Source organism: Asterias rubens, chromosome 20, assembly GCF_902459465.1.
Source record: "Asterias rubens chromosome 20, eAstRub1.3, whole genome shotgun sequence".
Taxonomy (NCBI): Eukaryota; Metazoa; Echinodermata; class Asteroidea; order Forcipulatida; family Asteriidae; genus Asterias; species Asterias rubens.
This window is the reverse complement of record NC_047081.1, coordinates 1713498-1726454: the sequence shown is the minus strand read 5'-3', so window position 1 is coordinate 1726454 and position 12957 is coordinate 1713498. Positions and strand designations below refer to the sequence as shown.

Genomic DNA, 12957 nt, shown 5'->3' with positions numbered 1-12957 from the left:
GTGTGCGTGAAAAGGAAACGAGAAACGTCTTGCACCAAGACTAATGGCGTGACTGAAAACCGGATTATCAGTACATGTACACAAAACCATCACTGGGAAAGCGCACAGAGAATTTATTCTAATAAAAGACTCCTCGAAAAAACAAATTGAGCTTCAAAACATTTTTGAAGGTCTCCCCAGCCGTACTTTAGTGTCTGGCTGGACTGTACAACCCTTATTTCCTTTCATGTTTTATTGGTCATGTATATAGACCCAATCTACGCCTGGTGCATAATCGCCTAATACTTAATAGTAATTGTTAATTACCCGAAAAGCGTACTGTCTTACTCTAGCAGTTATTCTGAGAAATATTTCAGTCTGAAATACTTTTAGAATATTTTCTTTGAACCAGCTATTACATGCTCTTTTTAGTATAATGATCGCAATCCGAAGTGGGCGTGGCTTACATCGAATCAATAGAGTCAATACTCAATAATTGATGACTCGAATCTGCTTCTCTTAGCATTCGCTTCTTGTGGTTAAACTTCTTTACGTTTTTCAAACCACAAACTAGTGGACGTGGCTTACATCGAATCTGCTTCTTTTAGAATTCAACCTCTATACATTTTTGCTTTCAAAGAACAATGACCTTGAATCGCTTCCAGTTAAAAAAAGGCTTGTTCCCGCAAATGATTCGCATTTAAAAGAACAGGTAACATAATTGTTAAGGATGTGGATTTTTGAATGGGATATAAAGATACTTAATCAGTTTATTACGAAAAACCCATACCATTCCATTATACGTAATGCTTGAAAGGAAAGCCCTTGGGCTGTTCTTGCGTAGGGTAAAAAAACAGCCGCCCGGTTTGTTTTTTCATTGATTAAGCTGCTTTTTAGAAGCGCGCCAAAAAAATGTCTTCCCAAACATTCTGCGGCGTATCAGCTTGCGTTATTAAGAGCTCAGTTCGTCACACGTCATCAAAGCATGCTCGTGCACTCCACGACTGTTCCGTCCGTGTGTGAGGAGCAGATGGATTTATTCGGTTTGACCTGAGGAGGAAGAAGAAAGAAAAACAGAATTAGAAAACATTTTTTGCTAATTTTATTTAAAACGAGCGTGAGTGATGTCATCAAATGATTTGAGAACGACTTCTTACCCTATCAATCCATAGATTTTTCAGGAGTATAGTTTTTCCAATATTAAACTTAACTTCCGGTTTGAACCGGAAGTCAAGGTCAATTGGGTTGACATTATTTGTGAAGTTTTGAAAGACCTTATCAATGATTAATAGGTTGTATAATAAATCCAATGAAGAGGAAAGACAATTATGCAACAACCGCCTTTGTTGCAAGTAATTTGGGGCCTTTCTCTTTCTGTTTTGAGTTAGTAATGGCAACTTAAGTTTTCAGAGACCCTAGCCCAGGAAAGTCATGTGAAAGTTTCACCGAAAAGAGAATCAGATTGTTAGTTGTTAAAGTTGAGGTTATAGGTTAAAGCTTGTCAAAGCGGGTGTTTGTGATTATGTACACAGAACGGCAGAACTCGACTTTTTGACGGCAAGTCTCTTTGGGGGACCCAACCAAGAGCATGGGCCCTCCAGTGATCAGCAATCCATACGGTATCAGTATTTGAAAACCTGCTGAACGGTGTTTGTCTTATGCGCGACTCACCCTTTAAATATCCGTATGGATGAGTGTGATATGGTTTATCCTAAGACAAGCCAAGACAGTCACACGCAAACCAAAGAACCAGAGGATGGTATTATGGGTATGAAACTCTTGGAAGAACATGTAGTGTTTGTAGATGTAGATGGAGGCTTTGTTAAGATTGATTATATCTTTGAAGAAACACACGTGGGAGAAGACCACAACACACGGCCCTTTAAGCAGAACATTATTTCCGCTGAAGAAAAATGATCCGGTAATCATGTCATTACGGGAACCTCAATCATAGGAAGAGGACGGAATAATACATCCTTTTCGTCTTCACCAACTCACACCTGTAATCTAAATGAAATTCTTTTCCAAACGGACCCTAATCTTTTAATTGGATCAAGAACAAGTCAGTCGTGCTGCTGACTGCCTCAGGCAGTTAAAGTTCAACGATTCAATAGTCAATGTACACACACTCAATCACTGAAAAGGATGTAGTTTTGCTGTCTGACTTTGAAATTCTTTAGTATCGAGCTTTTCGTAATAAGTTTTTACTAATCACTTGGCGTAGTGTTATGGATGATACATTTTCTGTTTAGCAAGTACTCTTGCTTGGCCATAAGCAAGTGCTTTTGCTTGGTTATTCATGTGCTTGAGCAACTGTGAAATCTGGACAGTGTTAGTAAAAGCCTGACACAAGGGACACCATTGTGTTAGTTTAGTAGTTCGGGGACACGCCAACCCACCTTTGCGGATGCTATCCATTGAAGATTCCTTCTTTTGGACTAGAAATAATTATATACAAAAGTGTTCATAGTTCATTAAAGTTGGTCAATGGGGACTGAAAACTTAGAAACAGTAATCCAATCTTTTTGTGAATTTAATTTTAAGAGGTGGGATATGAAGCTCATGCATGCATCCTGTACGTAGAACTTGATCAATATTTGATCGTCTTTTGGTTACTTAACTCCTTTTGATGTTAAGAATGATGACTGAGGAAAAGGTTATCTCGACGGTTCAACCCGTTTGCTGTTATCAGTCATCAATATAATTAAGTGTAGTTTTCACTTTGGGGTAAAAACATTTTGTTAACGCACGCCGTGAAACCCTTAACAGCAACATGCCCTGTGTACTTTGTACTATACAATCTAATGACTCCGGGTCAGAAATTGACGCGGGTCCGTCCCCGTGGGACCTGACACATCAATGATCCTGAATCTTTTTCAAACTGACCCAGAAATGGGTCAAACTGACGCAGAGTCCGAGTAAAAATCTACTTTTGTTTTAATACTTTGCTGGTCACCCTGACCCACATAAGTTGGTCTGTCCCACAGAAGTGGGTCAATCCCCCTATAGGACTCGTGATCCGGGTCAATTCTGACCCGGTTTGTTTTCTAGAGTCTAGTCAAAGCAAGCCTTACCAGTCTCTTTCTGTTCGCACACCACCTCCCCGTGAAAGCGTCCCGGAACCCCCGCCTAAAGTTCTCGTTGAAGCCGCAGTAAACAAACGGGTTCAGAGCGCTGTTGGCGTACCCCATCCACATGCAAAGAAACCACACCTCTTTCGGAACATCTTGTGATTTCTGTTAAGAAAAAAATAGCGCAATAACTAAATCAATTTATATTCTTCATTCTTAAACGTGATCAAAGTGACTTACTCCGGGTCCGAATATTGTTCTATAACCGGGTCCGTTTGGGCCTGACTCAATTGTTGTGGGTCAGCATGACCGTGGAATATGTGACTAAATGACACAGAATAGGGTCAAGGTGACAGTATCACTTTTGATAAAGGGATCCTATCGACCTATATGATTGGTTCAGAATACACCACGTGGTTTGAACTTACAACGTCAGGTACCCAATCAACGATGAGATTCACCACGTGGAGCGGCAGCCAACACAGCGCGAATATACTCACAACCACCATCAGCATTTTAATAACCTGTCAAAGAAACAAAAACAAGAAGTTTAGACCTTGTCAAACGGTCTTTAAAGAACATTAACCCAGGCAGGCAAGGGCTCATAAATGTTCAACTCGCCGATCAATTCTGCACGTTAATCTTAAAGAAGTTGGCTGCTAATGTTTCTGTTTTAAGTTTTCGAACAAATATTTCGTTGTGGGGGAAAAAGTCATTTGATACTCGCGTGGGTAAACATCGTGTGAACAGAAACTGGGGCTCAAACAGTCAAAACCTAAAAGTGCACATTTTCTGGAATTGGTAATAATAAAGATCCATATTTTAACAATAGTCTGGTTAATATGAACTGCTTGATTGACGTCGAGTACAGATGGGGTTTCAGGTTGGAATTAGTGCACGCCGGAAGTTTTTTTCACATTCCTTTTTTTTTACGGTGAAATAGAGATGAAACCTTATCCACAGTCATATGAAAAAAAAGTCTTCATTAGTCTACAATAGCCGACCTTCTGGATCTGGATAGTAACTGCATTTAATGTTCCGACAGTTTAACTTTTGTAACCTTAAAGGGAAGGCAGGCCTACACGTTTGTTAATTACTCAAAACAAATTAACTTAAAAACTGACTTGTTAACGAGCATTGGAGAGCTGTTGATAGTATAAAACATTGTGGGAAACGACTCCCTCTGAAGTAACGTAGTTTTTGAGAAAGAGAGGTCATTTTATCACTATAATATTAAAAGACTTCTAGCTTAAGCTAGAAGTCTTTTATTCCTATCTGAAAGCACACAAGTTCGTTCAACAAGGGCGTTTTTTCTTTCATCATTTTCTCGCAACTTCGATGACCAATTGAGCCCAAATTTTCACAGGCTTACTATTTTATGCTTTTGATGGGATACACCAAGTGAGAACACTGGTCTTTGACAATTACCAAAACGTGTACAGTACCTTTAATTTCTGTAACATTTAAGTGTACATGTTTATAGTTTATTAATAGGGCTCACATCCTTAATAGTTTATTAATAGGGCTCACATCCTTAGAGAGAGGTTCCCTATTTATAAACCATTATGTACGCTGGAATGAGGTTTCCCTCTGCCGGTCTTTGTACTTTTTTGACAATTTATGATGTATCGATTTGTACTGTAGATGTACATTGATTTGTAAGGGTTCTTCATCAATTTTTTATTAGATGATTTATCAAAAAACTTATGCGGGATTTTTAGTTTAAAAGTGCACAATATTTTACTCATTCATATATCCCTACACACCATGTTCCGGACGTGTTATATAACGAATGAACCTTAGGAAAAAATATGATTGGTCGGAAGTTGTAGGCTAGTTCTAACCGTACCACTCGAAACAGTAAATGTTTGTATATAGCTCAGCAGTCAGAAAAGAGTTGCATGGTTTTTACCAAAAGGAATTTATATCATCATAATTCAAACAATTACATTTTGTTATGTAGCTAAATAGTATTTTTTTTTAAGAAGAAGAAAAAAAGAGCTGGATATTGTTTGTGAATATAAATCAAGATAATTAGTATATATATTAATTTAAAAACCTCCTACCTTTCGTTTCGATCGCTCCTGGGTTGACATGGTCGAGCCAACAGTGACCCCTGGCCCATGCGTACTGCGCGATTTCAGTGTGCAGCCAATCCGGATATACGTCACAGACATGAGCAGTAGGGGAAGAATGTAGACCAGAATGCACATCAGCGTAGTGTACATGGCGCGAACTGTCTTGTTTTCGGTACCGTCGTCCGTCACCCAGAACTCGTAGCACCAACTGGTCTCGCTCCCATCGCTCCACGTGAAGTCAACGTACCTCATGTTGAGCAGGAGAGGGATGTTGATCAGGAAAGCTATTGTCCATAGAATAGCTGGGAAGTATGACAATTCAAGTCAAGTCAATTCTATAAGCCATTTTGAGGTGGATTTCACAAAGAGTTAGCACTCGTCTTCTCTCGAGTTAGAACGAGTTTCTCGTCCTAACTTATAGGACTAGCCATGCGTTTTATTTTTTATATCTCCTAGGACTAAACTCTTTGTATAATCGACCCGTGGTGGCATAATATCCCTTTATCGTGCTACCTCCATCTTGGTCATGTTCCTCGTATCGAATACCAATAATGCATGCTAATAATCATCTTGCAATTAGGAACCAGACTAGTTTGTTCTTCCAGCCTCGGCTTGGTAACAATGGGAGAAATTAAAGATGGCTGCACAGTGATAAAGGTCATATACTGTGGTACTGTTGGGTTTGCGGTGTGGCCAGCACGTTATCTCCAAGAGTCAGTAAAATTACTGTTCTCAAGGCTTTCAATTTAGTCAAAGGAACAGGTGTCACCCATTCCTTCCTCCATGGTCTATCATTGGGGTTTTTCTTCTTATTAAAATAACAGAACACTTCATAGGTAAAATTAGTTGCACCATAAAAATATATGCATTATAGACGTTCACTAAATTAAACCTCAAGTCCGTTTGTCCGAACCGAGAGGCAAACACTTGAATTCTCTCACCAATGACAAGTCCCGCGTTCCTCTTAATCACGCGAGATTTCAGCGGATGCAAGATGGCGAAGTACCGGTCCCCAGCGACGACCGTCAACGTCAGGATACTGACGTGCACCGAAACGCCTACAGGAAAAAAGAGCGGGAACAAATTAATGATGTAACATCTGCTCACAATTCATTTGAAATTCCACGTGGATTTTGTCCGTTATCCTTTGTTCAAATCGGCCAGATTGGTTAGTTCACTGTATTGACTTATAGTTGAGTACAATCACCTGTCAGTGTTATAGCACGATCAATACAATACAATAATAGCCAATATTTATATATATATCGCTCTATCAAGAAGCTTTATCACTGCACTTAAAGGGATGATATACGTTTGGTAATCACTCTTAAAATTAATGGCAATAAAAACTTTTGTTTGGTTAGAAACCTGTTGGTTTTGATAGAGCATTATGAGAGATATCGAATTCCTTCTTTCGTTTACCAGACTAACGGTGGCTATCTCTATATATCGTTGACTATCTGAGTTTTGAATACTATAATTGTTACTCGAGTTACGCACATTTAGTACTACTCGAACACGAGTATTGGTACTCAGGATCAACTTTGAGTATTACTCGAGTGCGATTATTGGTGCTCGAGTACGAGATTTAGTACTCGAATGTGAGTATTACTATTTAGTACCCGAGTACGTATAATTAGTATACTTGAGTACGAGTATTGGTACTCGAGTAAGAATGTTAGTACTCGAGTACATAGTACTCCAGTCTGCAGGTAGGTTTATATTCAAGTTTGAGTAATGTCTTTGATTTACTGTGTTTTTGGCTCTGGCTCTGACCGGATTACTGAAAAGTACTTGTTTAACCTTGTCAATATTAGTTTCTTTGTATTGAGGCATTGTTAACCTTTCTTTTGTTAAGACTTTAACACGTACTTCAATTTTGGTTCTAAAGCATCCGTTCCTGTAAAACAAAACATGCATGTAAGGACTCGATATTTATTTTGCAAAACGTATGAATACAAAATCAGTTTGGTTTACGCGTTATTTTGTGCAAACCAACGCTAGATCAATACCATTTGAATGATATCTCTGAATTATTGTGGGCCTGTGATTGTTGATGGTTGACGGGATTGTATTGTATTTAATTGTATTCAAGTATTTTAAAATTTTCTGTTGTACTTGCCGAATTGTCCTTTATGCCTCAGTACATCCCATGACTTTACAAAAGAAAAAGCTCAAAGTATGGTCTTAATATCAGAAGTTGTCTATCACTTGGAGATAGAGAGAGGGTATTGTGCAACATGAAACGTACGGCACAGTTTCCTTTCATGTTGAGCTTTCAATTAATGTCAGTTCCCTTGCCCCGTGCTATGCGATACGACACCCAATCCAGGCCGGCCACACCGACCGTAAGAATCGCACCAGAGACCCCATGGCATCCCTGTCTATCTTACCCGCTGTATTGTCTCCGGGTAACCACCCTTCTTCGTGAGGCTGAGTAGACACATGGCAAATATTTACGAGGGTTTAAAAATGTTCTGAAAATAATGTGCTTTTGTTCCTTGGTTTAGAGCTTCGGTTACTATGTATAGGCTTAGTATCCGTGCTGTTGAATAGATCAGATTCGGTTCGATTTCATTTTTCGTCCACATTTAAAAAAGCAAATAGAAATTCGATTTCCACTGGCAAACGGGTTCAAAAACTAAAAGAATATAATAAATATTATACAAAAACACGTAGGCACAGAGTAAAGCAAACAGAAAAGCATTAATTACGATAAATACAATTTGTATTTAGTAACCCCCCCTCCTCCCGGAACACAACTGTTTCCATGTTTTAAAGGCATTGGTCCATGGACACGTTTGGTAATTATCAAATACCAGTTGTCTCACTTTCTCAACATGCACACAATAACAAATAAACACCCTTGTTGCACAACTGTTCTTGTTTTCAGATGCAAAATAAAATGCTTCAGCTGAAGTCTTTTATCATTTTGAGTGAGAAATTACCAATTTCTTACAAACTATGTTGCTTCAGAGAGAGCCGTTTCTCGCAATGTGTTATACTATCAACAGCTCTCCATTGCTCTACCAAAGTTTGTACGCTAACAGTTATTTTGAGTAATTGCCAATAGTGTCCAGTGCCTTTAAAGGCTGTGGACACTATTGGTATTTACTCAAAATAATTATTAGCATAAAACCTTTCTTGGTGACGAGTAATGGGGAGAGGTTGATGGTATAAAACATTGTGAGAAAGGGCTCCCTCTGAAGTGCCATAGTATTCGAGAAAGAAGTAATTTTCCACGAATTTGATTTCGAGACCTCAGATTTAGAACTTGAAGTCTCGAAATCCACCATCTAAATGCACACAACTTCGTGTGACAAGGGTGTTTTTTTCTTTCATTATTATCTCGCAAGTTCGATGACCGATTGAGCTCAAATTTTCACAGGTTTGTTATTTTATGCATATGTTGAGATACACCAACTGTGAAGGCTAGTCTTTGACAATTACCAATAGTGTCCACTGCCTTTAATAGAGATAGCATAACATGACTACATCGCCATAGAAACAAAATGCTTCGCAACATTCGAGAGACTGCATACCACGTGGTTCCTCTAGCGATTTCAAATGGAAAATAATATTATTCTAACTTGACTAGCGATATCCTAATCAACGTCCCTTGTGAGAAGTTTAAGGCAATTCGAAATCTAAACCGCACGATTATGGAATCATTTCTCAGACATGGTGGTATGTTAGAAGAAAACAATTCCTGGGGGCATTATGGGTACTTTTGGTATCCTTGATATTTGAAAGGAGGGAATACCTTTTGGTAATTACTCCACAATTAATGACCTTGAAAAACTTACAAGATAAGACGCACTGCAGCTGTTAGATTATGTATACAATTTTGTGAGACAGTTCCCTTCCACAGGGGAGAGGGATTAAAAAACATCTCCGATCAAACTCAATAAGTATACTGCCTTCACCGTCAAAGGGAATGATACATTTCGTAATTGCTCAAAATCAATGGCATTAAAGATTGACTTGGTCATAAATATATAGAGCAGCTTTGCTAAAAAAAAGCATGTTGAGAGTCATTCCACGTCGAAGTAATGGGGTTATGGAAAAAGATATCAGGTTTTATCCCCAAAAATTTGAACCTGAGAAATATTATCTCAGAAACGTTTCTCAGATTGTGAAAACCAATTACAGATTATTCTTCCTGTGTAGACATCCCGCTCCATATTTTCGGCAATGTCTCAAAAACGCGAACACTTTTTGAAATGAAATTTGCACACAGGTTATTTTTTGTTGTATACAGTTACTTTCGTGATTACGAGCTCGCATATAACGATGTTCCGGTTAATACGAGGATTTTTGCCGGTCCCAAACTTCCCGTGCGTGTTTCAATGCATTTAAATATGGATTATACGAGCACATAGTAGCGAAAACATGGTTACAACGAGGTAATTTAAATTGGTAATAGCAGTGGAATCGAACTGTTCCAAAGACCAAAGGTAAATGTTCCCTTTAAATTATTTTATCTCATCTGTCGTTTTTGTCTGAAACCAAGGGGGTAACGAAGATGCATTGGCCGATGACAATGTTGTCATACGGTATCAAACGTATCATTCAGAAGCACCAGCCGGCGAGCTCACTTTGTGTTGAAACGAACACCGGATCCAAATATACCTGACATGTGCTGTCAGTTCCAATGTAACGTGCAGTTGGTGATGAGTGTAGAGTAGTAGATCGGGACCCAGTTTCATGGATCTGCTTACCGTAACCAAAGAATCGACGCTTACGGAAACGGAGTCCGCGCTTACGTATTTCACGGGTTAGCAGAGGGAACTTTTGCCTGTGCGTTTACTTCACGTAGCGAGGACACTTTGGTAATTTTGGTGTATCTTGGAACCTTGATGGTGCTTCTGGATTCCTTTTTGTGCATTGTGGTATTTCGGTGCCCATGACCTGTTGGTATTTCGGAGCATGAAGGTCCCTTGTTAGGCATTCTTAGCTAAGTTCAGCGCTTGTACATGTACAACAGTAAGCGAGAATGGTGTTCGTAAGCGCAGAATTCGGCAGTAAGCAGAGCCTTGAGATTGGGCACTGGTGCATTTGAGGTTTTTGAACCAATGCGTTGACCATGTGATGTATTTTCAGGGTTTGTTCAAAATCATTAGTGACATGTTGGCATAAACCTACATGACCTTAAACACGAGACTCAAATTTCCTATATATATATATATACGATTCACTGGTGGGGGAAATGACATTGTGCAATCTCTGTTTAACCAAATTAATGAACGATGGTGTTGTTTTATATACTAATGGTTCATTTGTTTTTCAGTTCAGTAAATTCTACCTAGAAATTATCTTGGAAATGGTGTACACATTTGCTGCCATAAAACAGGGTTGTCAAAATTGAGTTCACACGAATTTAAGGGTTTTCCAAATTGAGTCCAAATTGAATGCCCTGCCCTGATCAGAAATATTTGAGAAGTATGTTTCTAGTGCCTTCAGGTTCATACCTATATGACAGGCTTCAGGCCTGACGTCTTTTCTCACATTGTTTTATACTACTGACAGCTATCCATTGCAAAGTAAGTTTTTATGCTAAAAATTATTTTGAGTAATGGTAAACTGGTCAAACAACGGTATTTTTTTTTCTCACCCGTATGTTGTGTCAATCTGACCCATTTCTGGTAAATTTGACACCGAAGCCGGATCCTAATAATAATACTGATCTGACCCAGATATTCAGGCCCACGGGACCCGTTTCCGAATCAAGTCTGACCCGGTAATATTTTTGAGTTCTTAGTGTGTGGCATATTAGAAAGCTTTCGTGTTTTTGTTTTCGTTTTGAAACATGCAGCATCATCTGCTCAACTCGTTGAAGAAAACAACATCAGTTTCTTTGGGCAAAAATCGGACTATGGAACTTTAATGTCACGCTCATTCACACCTTCCGCTGAACTCTAAAAAATGCCTTTGGTCAACACAATTGATCAATAATTCATGTTACTAAAACCGCTTCAGCTAAATTGAAACTATCAATCACGGACAATGTTTCATCGGATGTTGTTCCATATCTATCAGTCAAGACTTGCTTTCAGAAAACAGCATAACAATTTTCTACTCAGCAGAAATGAGCAGGTAACAGTCACGATTTGTACATGTGACATGTTTTTTTGGCTGGTAACTTTATTGTGGTGAGCATATTTTGTGTGGGCTTAGCTACTCTATGAAATTAGCCCGCTCAATAGAATTGGGCCCTGGTCTTTGACTATCACCACAAGTATACCCTGCCTATAAAGACACTGGACACTATTGGTAATTGTCAGTGACTCACATGGTGTATCTCAACATATGCAAAACAAAAAAAAACTTGTGAACATTTGAGCTCAATCGGTCGTCGAAGTTTCGGGATATAATAATGAAAGAAAAAACACCCTTGTCACACGATGTTGTGTGCTTTCAGATGCTTGATTTCGAGACGTCAAATTCTAAATATGAGGTTTCGAAACCAAATTCGTGGAAAATTACTTCTTTCTCGAAAAATACGTTACTTCAGAGGGGGCCGTTTCTCACAATGTTTTATCCTATCAACCTCGTTACCAAGTAAGGTTTTATGCTGACAATTATTTGGGGTAATAACCAAGTGTCCACTGCCTTTAAGCATGATTGAGTTTGGTGGAATATATTTTCCCAGCCATCGGATATAAGCCGAGTGTGAGTTTATCAAAACGGTTCGTATCAACACAGCCGGCCAGACGGCAAATACGCGGGAGAAACCTAAGACTGTTCAACTTTATTTAACGGCGGAACTGCCATGGAGGGAACGGCGTGTAATGTTCACCGAATTCCTTGCAGAAAGTTAAGTCTCAATAGGATGTGGTGATGTTTCCTAAACAAAACTCGATACTGTTATCATTAAACTGCCCTGTACAGTTATGTGTTACCTTTAAAGGTGGGATTTTAAAAACAAATGAGCCAAAAGTCAAAGATTATAAAATGGTTTCTTACAGGTGGAATAGACTTGATGTAATTGTCAAAAACCAGCCTCACTCTTTGTGTATTCCAACCGACTAGAGTATCCTCACTTGATCCAAACTATGCATTCAGTTATTCTTCCACGCAACCCAAAATGAGGCTTGAAGCACTGGTTAGGCTCCCCTTCAACATTATCTCTACTTTATAATGTATGTACGTCCAGCTTCCGCGCAGTGTCCCAGATACGATACGATATATGCTAGAGGGCTACACCGTGCCCATTCAAGATATCTTCATCCTGAAAACCACCCCCTCGCCCCCCCCCCCCCTTCCCCATGATCCGCACTCGTCCCCTAGGCCAAGTTACAGTGTATATTTCAATGGCAACAAAGTTACTGCCTTTGGCATTTGGTTTAAAAAAGGTGGCATTCATATAATATTCTTGAATCTCATATCGCCCTTTTCGATTTTGTTCTCGTTTTTTTCTTTCTCGTTTTGTTCTGGGGGGTTTCAGGGGTGGTGTTTTTCTGCCTCGTCTTGAGTAGTTCTCTACGTCATGGTCGTCCTGAAAAGACCTTCAAGGGGATTGCCGATGTTATTAAATTAAACCCGATCAGCGGCTGAAACGGCAGGGATTTTATAGAAAAATACAGCCCCTCTGATAAAACTCGCCTATGGCAGAAATGTGTTCCGTAGTCTGACGACCTGCTTTCTGCCCGTCCATTCAAAAAACTGTCTTTCAGTGTTTGATGTTTGTGCCATAATGACTTTAGGTAGAAACGGGTAATTCGAATCAAATTGATATAATGATGTTGTTATTCAAGTTATACTTCAATGCACAAAGGGAAGTGCTTGTTTTTTTGTTTGTGTGTCTGACACTGTGATCTCTGCTGCAG

At 39.2% G+C, this 12957-nt stretch overlaps 1 protein-coding gene across 5 annotated transcripts in view; it reads right to left on the bottom strand.

Moving 5' to 3' along the window:
- The window catches only part of LOC117304084 (neuropeptide FF receptor 2-like), a 49061-nt gene continuing 36104 nt past the window's right edge, over positions 1–12957 (bottom strand). For all 5 annotated transcript variants that reach the window (XM_033788581.1, XM_033788582.1, XM_033788584.1 and 2 more), the window contains 5 exons: positions 6070–6186; positions 5117–5430; positions 3479–3574; positions 3054–3215; positions 1–1029 (listed from right to left, as the gene is read on the bottom strand). In XM_033788581.1, the coding sequence (XP_033644472.1) occupies positions 958–1029; positions 3054–3215; positions 3479–3574; positions 5117–5430; positions 6070–6186 (761 nt within the window). In that variant the 3' untranslated portion in view covers positions 1–957. The remainder of the gene's footprint in view (positions 1030–3053; positions 3216–3478; positions 3575–5116; positions 5431–6069; positions 6187–12957) is intronic.